General features: G+C 42.0%; 1 protein-coding gene across 1 annotated transcript in view; it reads left to right on the top strand.

Annotated features, from left to right (window-relative positions):
- The window catches only part of RNF32 (ring finger protein 32), a 321,264-nt gene extending 299,592 nt beyond the window's left edge, over positions 1 to 21,672 (top strand). Inside the window, exons 8-9 of the mRNA XM_085631972.1 lie at positions 2,330 to 2,497; positions 20,642 to 21,672. Coding sequence (XP_085488098.1) covers positions 2,330 to 2,497; positions 20,642 to 20,878 — 405 coding nt within the window. The 3' untranslated portion in view covers positions 20,879 to 21,672. The remainder of the gene's footprint in view (positions 1 to 2,329; positions 2,498 to 20,641) is intronic.
- Positions 21,673 to 22,155: the final 483 nt, after the last annotated feature.

Here is a 22,155-nt window from a genome sequence, read left to right as displayed (position 1 = left end):
AATGTGGAGCTCAAAAGACTCCTAATAACACATGGAACGAAACGAACATACAAACATGTAAAATATATATAGAGTTAAAAAAACATACTATTTAAGAAGCAATGTTGTGCTTCATGGTCGTCGAGGGGCTGAGAGGTTCGGACTTGAAAGCTAAAGTATGGAAAATATGGGAAGAAGGGGGACAAAGCGATGTTGAAAGCTTCGTTGTAAATGGAGAGGAAAAACGCGGGTGAGCTGTGGTGATTGCCGCAGACTGCCCGGTCTGTACCTGCAAAACGAAAGACTTACTTGAAAGGAAATCCTCTCGGTGGTGTTCGCCTTTCCTCGAGACCGCATATTACTGAGTCTGTCACGGGGGGAGGTTTTATGGGTAAAGTTACCGCCTAGTCGTATTAGGAGAACTAGAGCGGAAACAATCACAAAATGGCCGCCAAGAATGGCTACGGAGGCGGCCCTCTTAGGAGGAGGCGTGGAAGGGCTGGTCCAATGTTAATGGCTGAGAGTCAATGACTAAAGATCAATACAGAATGAATGCTGTATGATAAAGAGAAAATAGAAAAAATAAAATAAAAATAAAAGGGGAAGTACAATACATACATGCAGACAAACTTGGTGTACTGGCTGAGAAAATATTGATGTAATTCGCCAATTTCTCGCTCATTATCAGTGTTAAAATTACATGTTATGTGAGGGCTGTCTCAATGTAGGGGTACTGATATTTAGTTATTTTGTGAAGTGCCCCCATGGTATGCCATCGTTTAGACCTTGGCTGTCGGTACGCAGTTTGAAAACCCAATGTTGCTCTTTTTCGAGTAGTTTTTGCTCTAAATTGTCACTACTTTTGATGTGTTCAAGAACCACCCATTTAATATCATTGGGTGTATGTTGCTTTTCAATGTAGTGTGATGTCATTTTTGTTGTTGCCCGCTTGCACCGAATATTGCTGCGGTGCTTCACAATCCTGGTGCTCACTTTTCGTGTGGTCATCCCCACATAGTGAAGGTTACAAGTGCAGGTGATAAGGTATACCACCCCTGAAGTATTGCAATTTGTGAAACTGCGCAAATCCCAGGTCATTTGGTTATTGAATTTCACCTTTTTGGTCGCTGTCGTCAGGTGACACACACTGCAGTTACTGCATGGGTAGTGTCCTTCGGGTAATGCGTGCAAGGTTCTTTGACCATCTGATTTTTCGTTGTCTTTAGGACGTGTGTGGACAAAAAAGTTTTGTAGGTTTTTGCCTTTTCTGTGGCTGAACATAGGTCTTGGTATGTTCAACTTAGCACTATTCAGTGTCCGCCAGTGTTTCTTGATGATTTTGGTCACTTTGTTTGAAGCAATATTGAAGGTGGTGATGCAAATTGGTCTCTTGTCCTGCATCGTAGTTTCCTTCTGTCTATGTTCTAGAAGTGCTTCTCTGTTGTTGTTTGCAGCTCTTTTTCTGGCTGTTGTGATCAGGTGTTTTGGGTATTGCCTTGCTTCTAGTTTTTTTTGATAGGTCCTTAGCTTGGATATGGTAGTCTTCTCTCTCCGTGCAGTTACGTCGTAGACGCAAAAATTGTACGAAAGGGAGGTTGTCTTTCAGTTGTCTTGGGTGGAAACTGTCGTAGGTTAAAAGGCAGTTCCTAGCTGTTGGTTTAAAATGCGTTGTTGTTGTCAGACACCCTTGCCTGACCAGTATATTCAGGTCTAGGAAGACCAGACTGGACCTACTCATGGTGTGAGTAAACTTTAGAAAGGGGTCCTGGAGGTTCAACCAACTGATGAAATCTGTGGCTTTAGACTCATTACCTTCCCAGATCACAATTACATCATCGTAATGTCGCAAGTCGTAGCACGCCTCAACCCGCAGTGGGTTGAGATGGCCCCTATGATGAAGCATGTCACCGTGGGAAAACCCTGGTGAGTGAGGGGACTCAAGAAAGGACATTTTTCCTTTCATGCCTTGTTTTTTCTGACTCTAACTGAGCAAGAAAACCTTTTCCATTAGCTAGGTTCTTTATCCGAGGTCTCGGATGTTTTTGGTTCACGATTGTTACAGGTGGGTGGACCTAGCTCTTTTCCCTCTTTCTCCCCCCTTTTTCTAATTTTTCCATTTTTAACACCACACCACAGGTCTCAAAGACCTTAGAGTAACAGTCCACTGTGCTATGGCAATTTGAATGTTAAAATATGTGTTGCCCACTGTCTCTGTAACCACCAACTCTAGGCCACACACTGAATAATAAAACTAACTGTACCAATTTGCCTGCATTAATTTCATGGCTACATAAGCATTTTTAAATGTTTTATTTGTGCTCTGTCTGAGTAGTGTTTATTTCTCCTGCAGTTCAAGGAAATAAGCAGTAGAATATTGAAGTCATATGATACCAACATCGATGAATTATTTTCGGAAATTGATCATTGCATTGCTGCAAGCCGAAATGTGCTGCAGCAGTTAGAAGATACGCTTGTCCCAGAACTAACTGAAGAAGAATGGGAAAAAATACAAATGCAGGTAAGTGACTATCCAGCTTGATCTTCTGTAGTAGCTAATTATGTGATTGCTGGCCACCATATACAGATGACCTACGAAGCATCAACTTAAGAATCAGTACTAGCTAATCTCACATCTGATAAAAGTAAAAATAAAAGTGTTCTGTAAATTGTATTACTATTTGGAATATATGCAAGCTAAGAAGGAGTCAACTTTTTAGAGCTAGATCAGCTATTTCATTTAATCCAATACTTGCAAGAATTGGCAATCATTGGAAAAAAGAGTTATTCTCCACTCTCCAACACAGTATTGACACCATGGATAACAAGAAAACTCAAGCTAAAGCAGTCAAACTTTGAACATCATTTCTCCAATGGAATGAAATTGTGTTCCTGTGACTACTCCCATGATCATTAGCCAATTGTAAATCACCACAGAACTTAAACCCTGTGGTGCCTTCCAATTATCCCAAAACAGATGATGCTCACAGCGTAGTGTCTTTCTTTGATAAACTGTGCTCTCTGCTAACCTTAGGGCAAGAAAGTGAAACTGCTAGCATTTATATTAGTAACTAAAGATCATGTGATCAACTAATCTGAGGATATGCATTGAACAATGCATTCCTAAATAAGACCACCAGATACAATAAGCTCCTTCAAGGAATAACTCCTTCCTTAAAACATCAATCCCTACACCGAACACATGTGAAATTTGCCCATCAGTAACCTTGATTATATTGTATCCAACTTTTCCTCAACACAGTGCCCATCTAGTACAGTTGAGTTACCACAAGTTAGGGCAAATTTTGTAGAGTATATTTCATCCTTCTGGAGGAGGAGCCTAAAGAGGGGCCTCCTTCTAAGAGGCATCCTATATTTTATACCATAGCATTACCATTCATGTGGCAATCTTCAATAATACCAGCAAACGTGGTAGCAGGGGTGGAAGGAACAGTTAGACTCAGGGTAAAGAAGATTAGCTGTATGTAATTGAGGCATTGCCACATGGCCCCTCTTCCTCATCACAGTCCTAGACTAATACAAATGTACCAAGGAGAATGCCAGCATTTGATCATAGATCTATAAAATGTTGAACCCATCTACTAAAACTACCCAAAAACATACTGAACCACTTCACTAAGGACAGCCAACTCAAATGAGACCACATCATGATATTTGTAGTTAGAGGTAAAAGTGAAAGGCAAATCCCATGTCATTGTCCAACAGATGTGCCCAGGCAAATGGCTGTGATGCAGTCAAGCTTCTAATGGAGAGACCTTGAACTAAAGTATAGGAGCTACTTGTAACTGTTTATTGGCCCTAGGGGACGAGCGGGTGTGTACCTACAGAAGGCAACATTTTCAGGCCAATATGCACTGAGCCAATGACCACAAAAAGTGAATCAGAGACACGATAAGTAGCAGTCCAGGAAAGGGGAACTTTGATAGCCTTCTCTATATTGTGAAGAATCTGCTATCAAACCTGTTTCCACCATGTATGGAGTCTTGCGGAAATCTGCTGTCTCTCCTTTTCATCAGCTTTTACATGTAAATATTTGGAGACTTGATCAGAAACATGAACCTCTACAATGTGCCAATATGAAGATGGCATTCACCATACCTCATGCTGATTGTAGAATAAGGCATCACCCACATGAGAGGCAATGTTATGCAAATTGAAGACTGGATGTTTCTTCACAGACCTCCCAGAAAATCAATAGACAGCATAAAGCAGTACAATACATCTTAGTTGATGTTGATCTCATGCACCTGCGCTTTCTGCTACACTTGTCCTAATTCGCCAACAGTGCCTCCCAACTGATGTCGAATGGGTGCTCAAAACACTATGCCTAAAGAACAATGTACCTACCTTTAGTAGCAAAGGGAAAATACTACAGGTCATCACTGGATTGGAGCTGACAGAGCAAAGGGGAAAAGTACAAAAAGGAGGAGTGAGTGCAGAGGGTGAAATGGATCGAGTTGTTACATTACAACTGTTGCAGTATACTAAGAAGTCAAATAAAGGAGATGGAGAGGGAATATTGGCTTGTGGAAAAAGTGTGGGAAAAGAATTACAAAAAATTCAGAGGAAGAGGGGCTGTGTAGAAGTCAGAGGAATGGGAATAAAAGAAAGGGGCTTAGAGGATCTATACTAAATAAGAGGTACGAGACATACATTTACAGGACAGTAGGTATTAATCAAAAAGATTTTGACAGAAGGTAGATGGTGCATATCTGAAAATGTTCCAGATGGTTAAGCAGACTTGTTTTGTCAGTTACATCTTCTCCAGGAACAAATAGAGCTATCTGTACCACTCTGAATGCAAGGTGAAAATTCTAAGATAAGTCAAGTGACCTAACCCATGGGCTGATCCAAAACCTTAACAACACTTCAAACGTTCAATGGCTTCACGGGGCATACCCAAAAAGGCCGGTACTGTGTATTATTCATAGCAAAGTGAATGTTCCAGACCTGAAAAAGAGTGAGTTGACTAACCACATCTTTACTCCATCGAACGGTTAATCAATGCGGTTCATAGCCGATCAGACATTATTCATCTACATCATTTTCAAATAAAACTGTTAAGGAATGAAAGTACAGAACGGAAAAACAATCATCGTACAGTAGCGAAAATCTGAGGAACTAGATGAAAGGGAATTTCATCTAGAGAAGCCAAAAAACACACAGGGCAAGAACGTGGTAGCCCTTGGCAGCGAACCAATAATTAAGGTAATTAAAAATGAATATCCGCATACCACAGGAATTCCAAACCAATTATGATACAGTGGCTGGCCCACTTTGCATCACAGTAGCTCTTACAACTGTAAGAGCCCAACACTGGGCTGGATACAATATATAGAATGAAAAACGCAAAGACATAACTCCGTCCGCAAGGAGGGATTTTACCTTTATCTATGTAGCATCTAACCCAATAGACAAATACATGTTTACTACATAAAACGCTGTTGGAAAGCACAGAATTCCTCAGTTTCAAGGCATGACTCCGGCTATAATAAATAAAAGGTTTAAGATTGTATAATATAGTATTAATTTTTGACTCGGGGGAGAAGCTATATTAAAGTCAATAGCTCAAACAAACAGGGAGCGTGTTACTCGTTGAGGGGTACAGCAGTATTATTGCGAAGCGTTTGGTGGGTGCTAATAAATATAAGACGTTTTTGAGGGACTTTGTATTTTAGTGAATAAAATATCAATATAATCTTTAAATATTGACTTCTTGCCTGATCACGTGATAACTTTCTCTACTGTGCTGCCCATGTTATAACATTTCTAAACATTATTTAATCTCTATTCTTTTTGAAGAGAACAGATACCTTCAAGCCACAGACTTGTAATTAAGGGTCTGTTGTTAAAACAAAGTGGGCTGAGCTTAAGGAACATGGCCATAATTTGCCTCTTGAAAACTAGATGCACAAAGATGTATTTTTTTCTACAAGTAAAAGTGATTGTTTTGTAACTTACAATGTGAGAATGTTTGTGCTGAAATTCCATGCCTGGAACTTCTATGATTAGCCATTTGCCACTTGGCTGGCCTGATAGGCAGTGCTTAATTTGAGCCTGTGGTTTCCGGGGCTCGGCACTGGGACTTGATTGTCAGTACCGGCTCTAGTGAGTATACCACATGGTGGAACTGTCGCTGACATTTGAGATGTGCCTAATAACTGTTTATTAATACATTCCCATTAAAAAGATACCAATAGCTGCCGCCCATACAATTCTTATAGCCTTGGGTTGCTTGTAATAGTCCTAATGGTCACACTTGTAGGAATGCGATGGTTAGTAGTTGTGTTGGCCTTGTCATTTGCAGAGCTAACAAGGACAGTCGTGGGTGCGGGTGCAGTATCTCCCGAGAAGGGCACCAGCACTTATTTTTTTACAAATTAAGCACTGCTGGCAGGGCATCAGTCCGGTCTACAACTAATCGTCTGGAAGGAATGAGTAGAATTATTTGATAACTACCTAATTGTTTTAGAAGGAGAGAACTTTAGCCCTGGGAGAAAGCAGCTTTGTTAATCAGCTCCTATATAAGAAAAGGCAACATATCCTCAGTATCTTACCAGTTGCTAAAAAGCTCCTAGGGCCTGACATCTCAAATATGTATCAATAAGCAAAGACAAGCCTGAACAACAGATTTTCAGAATCAGATTTACAGAATCACTCAACTTGACACGGGGCGACACAAATTCTACACCAAGCCGCAGAGAGTAAATAGGATCATAAATGACTCAGTGGTTAGATTGCGAGAGCTGGCAATTAACTGTCAGTTTGGCAAGATGATGGATGAAATATTAAGAGACAACTCATCGTGCTCCAATAAAGACAATACAGAAGTGATTGTGGGTAGCTAGAAATAATTCTTTGAACTCTGAAATTGCCACAATAGAAGAAGAATCTAGTTGTTTTCTGAAAGAATTAGGAAATTTAAAGCACAAGAAGGGAATGCAGTTGCAAGTGGTAGTCCATTACAAGAGTAACAGCAAACGCCTTGGGAGGCAATGCATGAAAGAATGGGAGTCACAAGGCGTGCACAATATATGGGAGCAAATGGCACAGTTCAAAGTCCAAGTTTTGTTTTGCAGTTAATAGGGAGTACAGACAATGTGGGAGATGAGACCACTTTGCCAGAATATGTAGAGATAAGAGTGGCAAGGGTATTGTTGCAATAATGGGTAAGGAAGTGGTGGAGGCCGAGAGGATAGTGTGGGAAAACAGGATAGATGTCATAGGACACTTTGGGCAAATATTGTATTCCGGGATAAGCACTTCTCCGGGAAGGTTAATGTAGCAAGTTCAGGTCCATCTATCCTGGAATGGGCTCATCAGTTCCACCTTCATATTTTCATCAACCCAAGGGGAGAAAGTCAAGTGATGATAGAGGACAACACCAACATTCAAAAGATTGTGAACAACAGTGGTCAGGTGTTTGAAGATAGGTTGGGGCTCTTTGGAGGCTATGTTCACAAGACTGGGGTAGGAATGAGGTGATATCCATGAGACACAAGGCCTGGCGGACACCCATAAAAGAGAGTGAAAGTGAAGCAAATGAGGGCGCAAATGTTGTCTTACGGGGTGTATTAACCTCTGAAGGCACCTGAATGGTTTTCCTCTGCAGTCATTACTAGGAAGACAGATGTTGAGTTCAGGTTTTGTGTCAACCTCAGAAGCCTGAACAAAAATATTATCATAGATACCTTTCCTTTACCCAATATTAATGACATGGTCTTGTTGTTGAATGTGGTCAAGTACTTTTCCAAGTTTGATTTGAGCAGTGCTTGCCACCAGCTCAAACTGCAACAAGAGTCTAAGCTTTTGACTGTGTTTGCATCATCAGAATAAGTGGTTCAGGTCACTCATCTTCCATTTGAGCTTGCTTTTGAAGCAAGTGTCTTTCATAGGATTATGAACCAGCTGATCAGAGAAATGTCCTATTTTCAGGATGACATCCTGGTTTTTGGGAAGTCCGTGGAGCACAACATGTTACTGAAGGCTGTGTTGGAAAGGTTGAGGAAGTCCGGTTTGAAACTAAAAGGACACAATGTAAGTTTTTAATGTCTGAAATTAAATATCTGGGGTATGTTATTGCTGCAAAGGAGTGAGATCCAAATCAGCTGTATTACAAGCCATCAAGTCTTCACCAGACAAGGGGAAATTAAGTTCATTTATGGGGTCGTTGGAGCACTATGCCGAGTTCAAGCACAGTTTTGCAGAGAAAGTGGAACCCTCGAGGGAGCTGATGAGAAAAAAAAATTATGGAATGAAGATGAAATCGCATTCTGCTTTGCCGGCAACTTAATATGAGGGGGAGTTTGTTTAAAGTTCCATGTTTGGAACTTCCTTTATTAATGGAGTGTTGGGTAACTCTCAGCCAGTTGTGTCGTGGCTGGCCTGGGAGAGAAACTACCATGCTTCTCAGCTCAATAAATATTTTACTGATAAATACAGGCTTCCTCTAATTTACTACTGGTTTCCGAAGGGTGTTAATTTTCCCCTGAGATGACGCACCTTTTCATGTCCTAATTTTTTTTTTAAAATGGATCTTTGGTATCTTCAGGTGTAAAAAGGTAAATAGGCTAGATTAATTGAAGATGTATCTGCACTGTGAGTGGGCCTTTTGGAGAAGGTATTGGGCTTCCATAATTGGCTCAAGAATGTATCAGCAGTTTTGAAATTCATGATACATGTTAACAAAAATCAACCGAACTTCTTAGATCTCTTGGTGAAACATGATGACAACCACGTTTCTTTTAGTCTATATATAAAAACTACAGCTCAGATTATGCTACTAGAATATAAAAGTTATAATTCAAGTTATTGGACCAAGCACTTATCCCTTGGGCAAATCTCTCAAGCCTAAAAAAAGAAGATTACTTTGTGAATGTTGATATCCTTAGAGGGAAATTGATCAGACAATCTTGGGGGGCACCTTCCAAGATTATTAAGAAATGGTCTCAAAAGAGCTTTGTTGAAACTCACAATACAGCTATTAAGTCTGAAATAAAAACATAAAGAACACCTTTGACTTGTGTTACTTCCTGTTGCCAGCAAGGTAAAGAAAATAATGAAAAAGCAGTGGAATATTGTTGGTTTGCAGAATCTACCAGACCCTCTTTTTGCATTCCATGAAGGAAAGAACATGAGGGATTACTTATTGAGGGCCTACTTATTGGAGGCCTGCAAAAATACACTAGAAAAAAGACAGACAACCACAGGGCTCCCTAAACTCACTGGCCACTTCAGGTAAGGCCACTACAGAGTCTGTGAATTAACCAGCAGTTGGAAGGAGTTTGCAATCAATGATACTAAGTCATACAAAACCGTCTGCCAACCTGCAGTACAAAGAATTCAACAATTCGAACCCCATAAAGCAATGCGCTAGCTATCTAAAGAACTCTTCTCCTACTTTTTAGGTCGAGGGACCGTCCGGTCTGCCGAAGGCAGAACCGGAAGTCCGGAGATTTAATGATTCTTAGAGTGGCTATTTAGCCCGCCTCTCTTTTTGCTTCTCCTCCATTGGCTGGCTTCCTAAACGGAGGCCAGCCATTGGAGGAGAGAGCCGTCCCTCCAAATAGGCTCCGTCTTTTTCAGATTCGGGGGCGTGTTCCCTGCTCTTCTTTCCACTTTTTAGCCACGCCCCCGAATCTGAAAACCGCCGCTGCGTTTCTCCGAGGCATTTCTGCTTCGCCTCGGAGAAAGGCAGTGGTGTGCTTGTTTGTACCTGTCTTGTTAGGTTTGATGGAGGCAGTGGGCTCTCTCTGCATAAACACGCTTGGGCGCTTTCCACCATTTTTTATCACAATGGCAATGATTACACTATGTTGACAGACAGTGTTCCTGTGGGTTGAAGCATGAGTCTTTGTTGACAGTGTGTCAATACGAGTTTTATTCACGGGCCAGGCATCTTCAGTGGCGAGTTTACTGACAGCGGATGATTCATGACCCATGGTCTCCGGGCCCTGACTACATTTTTTCCCAAATCGTGGCCTGGTCAGCATATCTGCCGTGTTCGCGAATTTCAATCTGCGCAGGTGCAACGCTCACTCACTGCATCATCAGGGGCTGCACCTTGATGCTGTGCACACACAGAGGGGAGCTGGACATCCATTTTAATCCAGAACTCCCTGTGCCAGCAGCCCCGGCCTGGCTCCGTGACTCTTAAACCTGGAGTACCTGTTTTCGAGCTGTGACCTCTCCAGTGCGGGCACTAACCCGCAGAGCTGCCGATTGTGCTATTTGTTGCAAGAATCGTAGCACGACGTACTTGCGTTGCTGGGCACCTTTCAAAGAGCATCGTGAGAGGGCCCGTCATACTGTATGCAGGGCCACTGGAATCATGCGGCTGGGGAGCACCAAAGCATGCAACAAGGTTGACTAAATTATGTGGAAAGAAAAGTCAAATTATGCGGCATAACGCACCACACTTTTTGATATAATTACGTCATCATTTTGTGATTTTTAACGTATGGTGATACTCTATTCAAATATTTCACATCATTAGTATCAGTTGAACGACCAAATATAGAAATAAGCAGCTGAAAGATGACCATTTCACAGCAATTGATGAATTGTGTGGCAATTGCGGCAAATCCATAATTAGGCAAAAAAAGCTACGGCTAAAGAATCAAACAGTTCCAGTGGCCCTGGCTATATTAAAGGGTACATAGGCGCCGAAAGGAGCTAGACCTGCCTCTTAATAAATCTTGTGATCTATAGCGCAGCTCCGTAACGGTAGTGAGTGTGTATATAGGCAGCAGAAAACACAGCTCGGAAATATACGGCGGCAGTCAACGCTCCATGTTCCTGACGCACTGTCTGCAGCTCATGCGCTAACTCATTGAATTACAGGGAAAAGGCAATTACGGTCTGGGCGCAATGTGGGGTACAAATTGTGTAGTTGGTAAATACCAATTGCGTGGGTTTCGGGGATCTCGGAATGGTTGGAAGCAAATAAATTGCATACGGTTTCGGTTCCAAACTTGCTTGTTGCTGTATTTTTTTCTATTGATTTAGGTTTGAACTGTGCACAACTTCATGCTATGGCAACATATGCTCTTACCACAATCATGGGGTTGTATGTCCGAATACCGCTATCAAATTGAGAAGACTGTTGACTGCACAAGTATCACAACCTGAGGGGTTTCCTTTTCTGAAAGCCAAGCCCAACTGTTTGAATTAAAAATTAACCCACTTAAAAAAAAATGCTCGCCAAGTCTTGCGAGGTGATAAAATTAAATTGGAAAGTGCCACGCTTTGCTCCTCACTTTTCGTATTCTGCTGGACTTTACTCTGGTCAGGGGACTGAAAGAACACCCAAGGGGGGGGGGGGGGGGAGAGACATCCCTCACTCTCTTTCACTACCTCAATCTTTCTCTATCTCACAACATCACTCACTGTTTCTATCTCACTACATCAGAAAATACCTCACTCACTAACTCACTCTTTCACTACCTCACTCTCTATCTACCTCACTCTCTATTTCAATACCTCACTACCTCACTCTCTCTCTGCTAATGCAATAGGTATCACATATGCAAAAAATAAACTAATGCCAATAGAAATGACAATGCCATTTATTTAGGGATACAAAAATCATAAAAAAATGAGCAATACCAATAGCTCTACCTAGAATGTTGCCGAGACCATTGCATTGTAAATGCTTGTTATAGATAGTGTGGCTGATGCTACATTTAAAAATGCATTTACACTGAACTTTTCACTAGGTATTGTTACGTTATTGGACTCAGTCTGCAACCTTTCATTAAGTGGTGAGTTCTTTCTAATCCCACCCATTCTTGTTTCTAAAGCAGATGGCAACCTTATCCTTTTATGTCCTTTGAACAGCTACTTTATAATGGCTTAGTATCCGAGATTCAAACCATCGCAATGGGTATCCCCTTCTCCTCTGTTAAACAAATCACGAATGCTAGTAGAGAATTCATTTAATTTAATTTGTGCTCTTGAATATTTGAGTAATGTATATTTACTACTGTATAGATTCCAATCAAAAACACACATGATAGTTCAGTAGGTCAATAGAATGTGACAAACCTTTAGCTGTAAAGAACAATTTCCCACACTAGGTAATATAGTTTGTATTCTAGCTTTTGTATAATGCTTACTATCCCTTTGTGTGACACTGAAATGCTTACCCACACACATAGCAAGCTACTATTTGTAGGTTGTGTAGTTGGAAGGGTGGTATTTTTGGTTTGAGCTTGTGTGGACTGTTTTCATGTTGTGGTCGATGACCTCGCAGGTGCCATTTATCTTGTTATGGGACATGGAACCTCGTGGTCTGCTGGGTGAGCATATGTGAGTGACAGTTACACCAATTATAATTGTGATGCGGACTAAAACATATATAGGAAGTGAAGCAATACCAGCTTTAGCCATGGGGCAGTAGAATTGTGTGCAAGTTTAGACCAAAAAGGGGGGATAATTGGAGAATGCCCAATAATCTAAACTGATTACTAGGGAAGAAATCAACAGACATCAGAATCACCCCTCTGAATATTGTCCAAGTATGGAAATGTATGGATTTTTGACCACTGCACTGAAACCTCCAGAACTCCCAGCACTTTATAGCAGCATGGGGTGTGGTATTGGCACAAATGGCAGGGCTGTAAACTGATAGTGCTGGGACCCCACCCTGAATGTCAGGTAACATCCCTGTGTGGGATAGAAGTAGGTGTCCTGGAGGCTTAGCGATGCCAATCAATCTTTCAAATTGAGGACCAGCAGACCTTGGGTTGGGGATTCCATCTTGAACTTGTCTTGCCAAATTAACAGTTTCAATAGATTAGGGTAGAGGATGAGTCTCTGACCCTTATTGTGAAAAACGGGGTCTTTGGTTGAAGGGGGTGTGAGCTCTACTCAAGCAAAAACCACAATCCTTGTCATGGTGATCCAGAAAAGCCACTAGATTAACCTACGCCTAACACCTTGGAAGCTTGGCACAAAAGCAGTCAGGCTTATCCTAGCGGAAATGGTGTATATGTGTGTGTATTTATTCAGCACACAAACAGCGTTAAAATGAAAACACAATACCAATTTGGAACACTAGAGTAAAATGTAATAAATAAAATGAGACCAAAACAAAATCAGTAGAACTGGAGTTATGCAGTTTCAAACATTAGAAGAAATTAGTGCTTAGAAGCAAATAGCCCCAATTGCAGTTATTTTGTAGCATTGGGCCAGGACAAATTCACAAGCTCAGGCTGACTACAATGGAGCGCAGCTCGGGCACAAGACCAAGTTTGGCCTGCTGAGATACTACTTTGTGTCCTTGGAATGAAGATGTGATGTCTGCATAGGCCTGTGCGGCATTAAGGAGCTATTGAGCAGGAGCTGTGCTGTGTGGTTCAGCACCAAGATGCATCGCGCTGGGCCGGTGCTGTCAAAGCCGCTGATCAGGGGCTGTGATGCTGGTGTCGAGTACTGAGGAAGCCACCGATCTGGAGCTGTGGATGCAAAGACATGTGTTGTGATGGGTCGGTTTCAAGAAAGCCACCGATCAGGAGCCTATTGTGTCCCTGTAGCTCAGAACATTAGGCCAATCGACTGACCCTTGGAGACCCTCTGGTAACCCTGGGTTCATGCAGCTAGGCAGGCCTCAGGCAGCAGAGGAGCCCTTCTTGTAGAGTACAAAGGTCCAGGAGTGTTCTGAAGAGTGAGTCTAAGGGTCCAACATAGCTATGAAGTGGGAGAAACATGTAGACTCCCCCTTCCCCCACACCTGGTTCTTTTCCCTGCCAACACTCAATGTGTAGGGGGTGATAAAACTCTAGTGTGAAATTCTTTATGAGCGGAGAAAACAGACCCTATTTAAGTACAAGTGTGGTAGGTGACAGCTCCGCCCCCACCCATCTTGTCAGGAGGGCCCATCTTGCCAATACCTAGTCCCTCTCTGTGACACTGTCTGGGAGGAATATTCAACGACCAACAACACCTAGTCATGTGTCGAAGGACACAGGCACCAAATGGGTAGGACAAGAAAAAAACAGCTTTCTAAAAGTGGCATTTTTAGTATTGTGACTTAAAATTTGCCGTCACCATTAAATAGGATTTTAAATTACAATTCTATAGAGATCAACCATGACAGTTCTAACTGTTCTTAATCAAAGGTTATTACTTAATAAATGTAATGAGGTAACCCATTGGTATGATACGGGAGAGGTAGACCTTGCAGTAGTGAAAACTAATTTAGGAGTTTTTCACTACCAGGACATGTAAAACTTAAAAGTACATGTCCAACTTTTTACATACAATGCACCCTGCCCTTTTGGCTGTTTAGTGCTTACCATAGGGATGACATATGTATTAAAAAGGAAGGTTTAGGCCTGGCAAAAGGTTTACTTTGCCAGGTCAAAATGGCAGTCTAAAACTGCACACAGGCTGCAGTGGCAGGCAAGAGACAGGTTTTAAAAGTGTCACTTAAGTGGGTAGCGTAATAAGTACAGCAGGCCCACTAGTAGCATTTAATTTACAGGCCCTGGGTATAATTAGTACAACTTTTCTAGGGACTTAAGTAAATTAATTGTGGCAATTGAGTGTAAGCCAATTTTACAATGTTTAAAGGAGTGAGCGCTAATATTTTGTGTCCTTGGAATTAAGATGCGAAGTCTGCATCGAACTGCTTCGAGGAGCCATCGAGCATGAGCTGTGCTACGAGGTACAGCATTGATATGCATCATGCTGGGTCGGTACTGTCAAAGTCGCTGATCAGGAACTGCGATGCTAGCATCTAGATACGCGGCGCTGTGTTTGGTTGATGAAGCCACTGGATTGGAGGCTAAATTGCGGAGCCTTGCCTCAAGATGCGTTGCGCTGGATCGGTGCTGGTGAAGCTGCCGTTCAGGAGCTGCAATGCAATTTGAAGTGTGCTGCATCAGTTCTGAGGAAGCCACCAGTCTGTAACTGGCAATGCTAGGACTTACATCAAGATGCGTCGGGCTGTTGGTTCCGAGAAAGGCATGAGTCTGGAGCTAGACATGGACCGACTTGCATTGAGATGTGTCGCACTGCATTGGTTCCTGATGAAGCCACCAGTCAGAAACCTTTGAGTCCCTGTAGCTCAAACAGGAGGCCAAATGATTTACCCTTGTAGACACTCTGGTAGTCCTGGGTTCAACCACCATGGCAGGCCTCAGGCAGCAGAGGAGTGGTCCTTTTTGTAGAGTCCATCAGTCCAGGAGTGTTCTGAAGAGTGGGTCTTGGGTTCAACTTAGATGTGGGAGCAACTTCTAGACTCCCCACCAACCAAATCTGCTTCTGGAATCTCCTTGCGTCCCCTTCCTAAGCCCCCAGATGTCTGGGGTCACACAAGGCTAGTGTGACATTCTTTGTGAGTGCAGGAGGAAGCCACCATTGCAGTACAAGTGTGATAGGTGACAGCTCAGCCCCCACTCATCTTGTCAGAAGGGCTATCCTACCAACATCTACTCCCCCTTTGTGACACTGTCTGGGAGGAATACTTTAATTCGAACTGCCAACTACACCTAGTCATGTAACTCAGGACACAGACTGCAGGTAACACATGCTTATGACAAGAAAATGCCAACTTCTAAAAGTGGCATTTTTGGAATTGTGACTTAAAATTCGACTATACCATTTAAAAGCATACAGTTCTCCAGAGACCAAACATGACAGTTTTACCTGTTCTCAATCAACCATTATAACGTATTGAACTTAATAAGTTAACCCAAAGTTATCCTATGGGAGAGGTAGGCCTTGTAGTAGTAAAAAACAAATGTAAGAGTTTTTCACTACCGGGACGTGTAAAACTTAAACGTACATGTCCAACTTTTTAAATACAATGCACCCTGTCTTGTGTGCTGTTTAGGTCCTACCCTAGGGATGAATTATATGCATAAAATTTGCCGGTTTTGGCCTGGCAAAAGGTTTATTTTGCCAGTTTGAAAAGGCAGGTCTAAGACATGTTTTAAAAGAGTTACTTAAGTGAGTGGCACAATCAGTGCTGCGGGTCCCCTAGTAGCATTTTGTTTATAGGCCCGGGGTGCAAGTAGTACCACTTTACTAGGGACTTGTAAGTAATTTAAATGTGCCAATAGGGTGTAAGCCAATTTTACCATGTTTAAAGGAGTGAGAACAGTCACTTTAGCATTGGTTAGCAGTGGTAAAATTCACAAAGTGTTAAGGCCAACAAAAGCTAATTTAGGCAAAACAGGAGAGGAAAAGGCAAAAGGTTTCAGAGAAGACCACCGTAATGGCTGTCAGGTCTAACACCTATCAATCTTGGAGACCACGATATAAAGAGAATAAAAACCTGCCTTTTTTTTGGAGGCTCTACCTATATGGACTCTTCGCTCAATAGGGTGAGGAGTACCACTTCAAAAATCGAAGCATGTGCAGGAAAACATGTCCTGGTTTAAAGGTGGCAACTTAGGGAGATGAAAGAAAAAGTAGGGCAGAGTCCTTGCCCCAGTGATCAGTTGTGATCATCTTCCAAATTGGTAGAGAAATAGACACCTCACCCCTCGACAAGAAGATGGTAGTGTAAGGGTATTCAAAGAGGTTTTGAGGCAGCAGAGTCATAAGAGGATGGCGGGTTCAGGATCTGCTGCTGACAATGGCATTTTCTAAATCCAGAAAAACAATTAAGGGTCTCGGTTGTATTGTGGATTAAGTAACTAATGGCACCCAGTGAGATAAAGTACCCATGTAATTTTTCTTTAAGTTTACGTATTGCAACTTTGCTTATTTCACACCTGTGGAGACCCAAATAATTTAACTCGTCTCCTCCTTACTGCTGCTATTCAACATGTACTGCAATTGGATAATGGACCAATTCCTCACATTAGTACCAACAGATAAAACAATAGATAGTTAACTGTGTCCCAGACTTCTCATCATGCATGTCTCCATTTCTGAGTAGTGGCCAGAAGGCCAAAACAGTGACAAATAGTGGTCAGTAAAATGTACCTTCCTTAACCTGTCAGCACCTACGTATCTGTAGTGGAATCATTTTATAACTTACGTGCCCTACAATCCTTTATTTCAAACTTTATGGGGTAACAATACTGATTATGTGTACATTCTAATTGTAAATGTCTGTGTGCACTTAAGGTAAAAATCTTATTGGGGGATGTTAAAAAGTGTTTCCACTGTACTCCATGACTCCACCTGTTAAAAACAACTTCACACTGATTGGGGTCAGGGTTGACAAGTTTTACTGTCAATGTTACACTTTAGGACAGCTTAATCAGTAACAAAGACATATATTAGGAGTGTGCCCCCTAAGGGTCACGGTACCATTAGTTCCTTGCCAGCACCTGCAAAAAATCTGGAAGTATGCACGTTTATTTTCATGTAAATGATTCCGAGGATGATAAAGTTAAATTGAGCTCAGATTCCTTCTAATATTAAAAGGATATGGCCCGATTGAAGAAAACAATCCAAGTAGGAGGATTCTAAGGCAAAGATTTACTTTAATTGTTCATCGTTGTTGAGCCACTTTTTTTGGCGCAGCCACGATACAAAATGCTAGTCAAGATTTACATAGCCGTGCAAGGATTGATTTGTGTGGCATTGTAAAAACAAGTACCGCCGCGTTACACTGCGGTGGGTAGACATTCCATGGGTGGAGAATGGGCATACTCTTATGTATTTTGATGCAAACCCGGATTTACTAAAGGCAGCAAACGTAGATTTGCACCAAAATGGTGCTCCTACTAAGAGAGGTGTAACAAGGAGACCTACTTTTATTTCTCGTCGTTACTTCTTCTTTTCTTGTGTGCTCCATTTTGCAGCACAGACAGAAAGAAAATTCCGCCGCTAAGGATTGTTTTTGTCCAGCAAGGTATCCCTTCTTGAATAGGGAGGCCAATCTTTAGGAGCTAGCTGTGTACTGTGGATAGACAATGTGGTAAAATAGGGCTAAACTGGGAGGCTGTCGGTCTTACCTTTGAACAGCTGCTTGCCATCAAGGGGTATGTCCATGAGGTTTACCTGGACTTTTTCTTATAAGCCAGTGGAATGTATCAAAGCATAGCAGTGCAACGTGAATGCTGCTCCCATGGATTGAGCTGCACTCCAGGTTCTGATCGGAGGCATCAGGTCTGATCGGAGGCCTCTAAACGGTTATTGACCAAATAAGAAAGAAGCTTTGTCATATGGTCCAGTAGGTTAATGATTAAGTCTTGCCAGTTTCCACGTGGTGTGTATATAGTGCTCCAGGAGACAGGTGCCATTAAACGTTTGGAGGACGATGGTGCCAAAGACTAATACGTTATGTCCCATAAGGTACAGATTGTTTTACTCAATCCTGAGGAGCCTTGGGAAAGGTATTTGTTCAATGTCGGGAAAGAAGCTTGGACCACAAGGCTTTCCAGTGAAATGTGTGACAACTTGAACAGTGGGTCACAGATTTCAGTTCTATGTCATAAGACATTTGTCTGTGGACTGTTGGGTCTAAAAATAGTTTCTTCATTAAAGTAAGGACAGGTTCTAGACGAGCCATATTGAAGGGGACCAAGGGCTCTGAAACTGAAGAAGATGGTACGAATAAAAAAAATCCATACCATTATTATATTTTTTCTCCACAGAGGGTAGGGCCAACTCCAAAGCTTCTCCTGCTTTTCATACCACTATGATGAACAAGGCCACTTCTTCTGAAAGAGGACCATAGGTATAAGGGACTTTGCCTGTTAAGAGAGTTCCAGACTACCTACATTTGGTAAATTAAGATATAAGCCAGCATTAGTAGTCCATTGAGTTGCCATCCTTAGCAGGCATGACAGTGGTCTCTTGACACTCACCCAAATAGTTCTTCCATCTGTGCAAATCCTTATGTCAGAGGTTGTGCAAAGGCATGTCATCAAAATAAAATGTTACCTTCTCTTTAGCCACTCAAATAATTTCTTATGACTTTGAAGGTAGCATTTTAGATGTCTCCAAGATCATAATCTGTGTTGACATCAAAGGTCTCGCCGACCAATTGGGTGAGGGTACCTTGGCAGGCTCCAGCTTCTTAGGTGGTGGTGCCCATAGAGTCGGGAGTTGTTGGTGCTGGAACCTCCAGAGTCACCATGTTTCCAGGATCATCTTTGGGAAGTGGCCCAGATGGAACCAGAACCATTCTGACCAAGTCAGGCACCAGCAGAAAGAAGGCTTCAACCTGCGCAGGATCAGCCACTGGAGCCTGAAACTCCGGTCTTAACATTTTTAATGTTAGGATTTTATCAGATGACATAGAAGAGTCCAGCATCAGAGAAGGTTGCTGATAATCCAAATGGTCCCTGGAGCAGGACTGTTTTCTCAAGAAATAGGAGTACTACTCCTTCTTATGGCGCTTTTTTGGGGGAGGTCTTCTAGGAGATCCTTCCCAGTTTGGAGATTTACCTGAAGGTGAAGCAGAACACTTCTCCGTGTCTCTGCAGGGCTTGATCAAAAATAGCTTATCCTCCGGTTCCCACATGGCCTTTGTGTGCATAATGGATGGGAGTCAGGCCATGGTGTGGTGTGGTGTTCAGAGCCATACAGACTACATACAGATACCATTTGGGTCTGACCAGAACTTTGTCCTTCTGCACCTGGGACAGGGCTTAATCCCTGAAATCTTTGGAGGAATATTTTTACCTAGTGGTTTTTAAAATGCTGAGAAATGTTGGCAGTGAGGACCCAAAAGAGCACTGAACGTGCAGCGATGAGGCACAGAAAACAGGAATTAACATGAGCACTTCCAATATACCCCTATGTTGTCAAATCCAAAAAGGCGCTGTCAAGGCTGGAGCAACATGGCATCGCTGGAGAGCTATTGCTGCGGGAAAGTATTTGGACTACAATGACTCCTGGATCGATAGTCCTAATGTGACGAATCTAGGAAGATGCATCTATCAGAAACAGTAGCTTCGTCTTGCGAATAGAACACAACACTATTTAGAACAGCATACAAATTTAGACGTCAAGGTTGGCCCCATGTTTTCCAAGTAATCGATGACAGCTTATCCCCGTCACTCAGAGAAGATAGGGTCCAATTCAGTGAAATATGGAGGGAGGGAGTGAGCATAAAGGGTGATAGGAATGCGCATCTCGTCATTGCTGAAAAGTTGCATCTACTGTATGACTCATGAGTAAAACAGTTTCATTGCCACATTTACTCTTAAAGGTCTCTACCAGAGCTAACTGCCTCCTCCATACCTTCTTCCGTGTTTGGTTCTACTTAGGCATATGAAATGGGACGTTGATGGGGAATAACATTCTGTGTTGCATACATTAGCTTAAGTAGTGGTGGAGTTCTACTTTTTGTCCCAAGTTCAAATGTTGTCTTGAAATAAAGTTGGCCAGAATTAGTGGTTTGGGTCATTTTATGAAAATATCCGCCTTTTCTCGAAGCGTGTTGCTCTCCAGGATATATGCTCTTTGTACTGATGTGAATACTGTAGCGTTGCTGTCTGTAAATCACAGCTTGCACAAAGTTAAAAGGTAAATCGAGCCAGAATGTTGGTTTCAATTTAAGGATTCTTGCTTCCTTTTGTTAAAGGTAAAATGCATTTTAAAGAGTGGTCTTCCTTGCAAATTTGAAGGAAAAAAAACAGGTTCCTGAATTACAAATATCAATAACAAACAATACTTAATGCTAATCATCTGGAAAACAATCATTGATGTTATGTTCTCATTCTCGTTGCAGGCTCTGCGGCAAGAGATATTCGACTGCCCCATTTGTATTATGCCTTTGTGCCATGCGACTAATGTGCCAAGATGTCCTCTCCCTGGGAAAAGGAGTCCACGCCAGGCTGTACTGCTGTCCTGCTCACATATATTCCATCGTGCTTGCCTAGAGGCGTTTGAAGATTTTTCCTTAGCAGAGAAGCACATTTGTCCTCTATGTCGTTCCTGTTATCAAAAGAAAATCATTGCATGCTAGCGTCGGCTTGGGCTTTATGTACAGCCTGCTAGGCCACACTGGCTGTGTTTGTTCTTGTTCAATAGCTCAACACAGCCCTAGGACACTCCCAAACCAGTTAGCAGGTTCCATTTCTGCGCTTTAAAATTAACAACCATATTCGACCTAACCGGCTTATAATAGCAAATAGCCAAGCAATACATTAAAGGAGAAATGAAAGAGAAGAAACAATATTTACGATCATCTAAAAAAAAAGAAAAAATCCTTCCCTTCCAATGGTATCAAAACACGTCTGTAGTTTTAAGTTTTCCCTGCATAAAGGTCACCTTTCCAATGTTCCTGAAGAAATGTGTTTATTCACATACGGTTATCTTCAGTGCCAAGACCACAGGAAAGGCTTGCAGCCAGTAGTGTGGATTTTTATATAGTGAAATGTTTTTGGGTGTGAAAGCAATGCCTTGGTTTGGACCTTAACCCATTTTTTATAGCTAGTTCCAAAGCCATGGTGAATTGTCTCTCAATCTTTCAAAGTTTTGTTTATCCCCTGATAAGCAAATGCTGATCCACCTCTAGGTTTTCATTCCTGGCTCAGTGAAAGGAAGTGGTCATTTGATGAATGAGCCTGCCATGGGAGTAAAATGTGGCAGAACCTTAAATAAGTGCTGTGAAGGAAAGGTGCGTTAGTGCTGCCTACATCTTTTCTACAGAGTCTAACCTTCCTATAAGATATCGCTGGAATAACTTCTAGGGAAATGTTATCTATCTAAATAGGCATTGTAATGCACCATTTTGACAAATTAAAAAATATATATATATTTAGCGGCTGAATTGTCCCTCTTGAATTGTTTGGCTTGCAACACCACTTTTATAAATGGTTGGTAAGTGTTACAAAATACGGTGTCCCTCCTGTGTTCCCTCCAATACCACTCTACAGCCATATTCTCTTATGTTGTGTTATGCCACGTTAATTGTTATACCACCATAATTGTTATCCCCAGCAACGTTTCTCCCCACACTGGCTCATACATTTGATTGCCATAACACTGCAGAGAATCCCAAAACTACAAAACATGTTTTGTGGTTTATCTCAATGATTTAAAAGGTTACCCTAATGGATGCTGATTTAATTCATGGCGACACTCCTCAATGCTCAACTCTGGCAAGCTCACCCTCGTGCTTTGATGTTCTTTCTGGACAGGTTCTCAATCCTCTACACAGCGTACCTCTTACAACAATGCAGCCTGACCTACCACGGCAGGTACACTCAAAATAAGAATACAAGCAATCCCAAACCAGTT

Source organism: Triturus cristatus, chromosome 10 (genome assembly GCF_964204655.1).
Source record: "Triturus cristatus chromosome 10, aTriCri1.1, whole genome shotgun sequence".
NCBI classification, from domain to species: Eukaryota; Metazoa; Chordata; class Amphibia; order Caudata; family Salamandridae; genus Triturus; species Triturus cristatus.
This window is presented reverse-complemented; position numbering and strand designations above follow the sequence as displayed.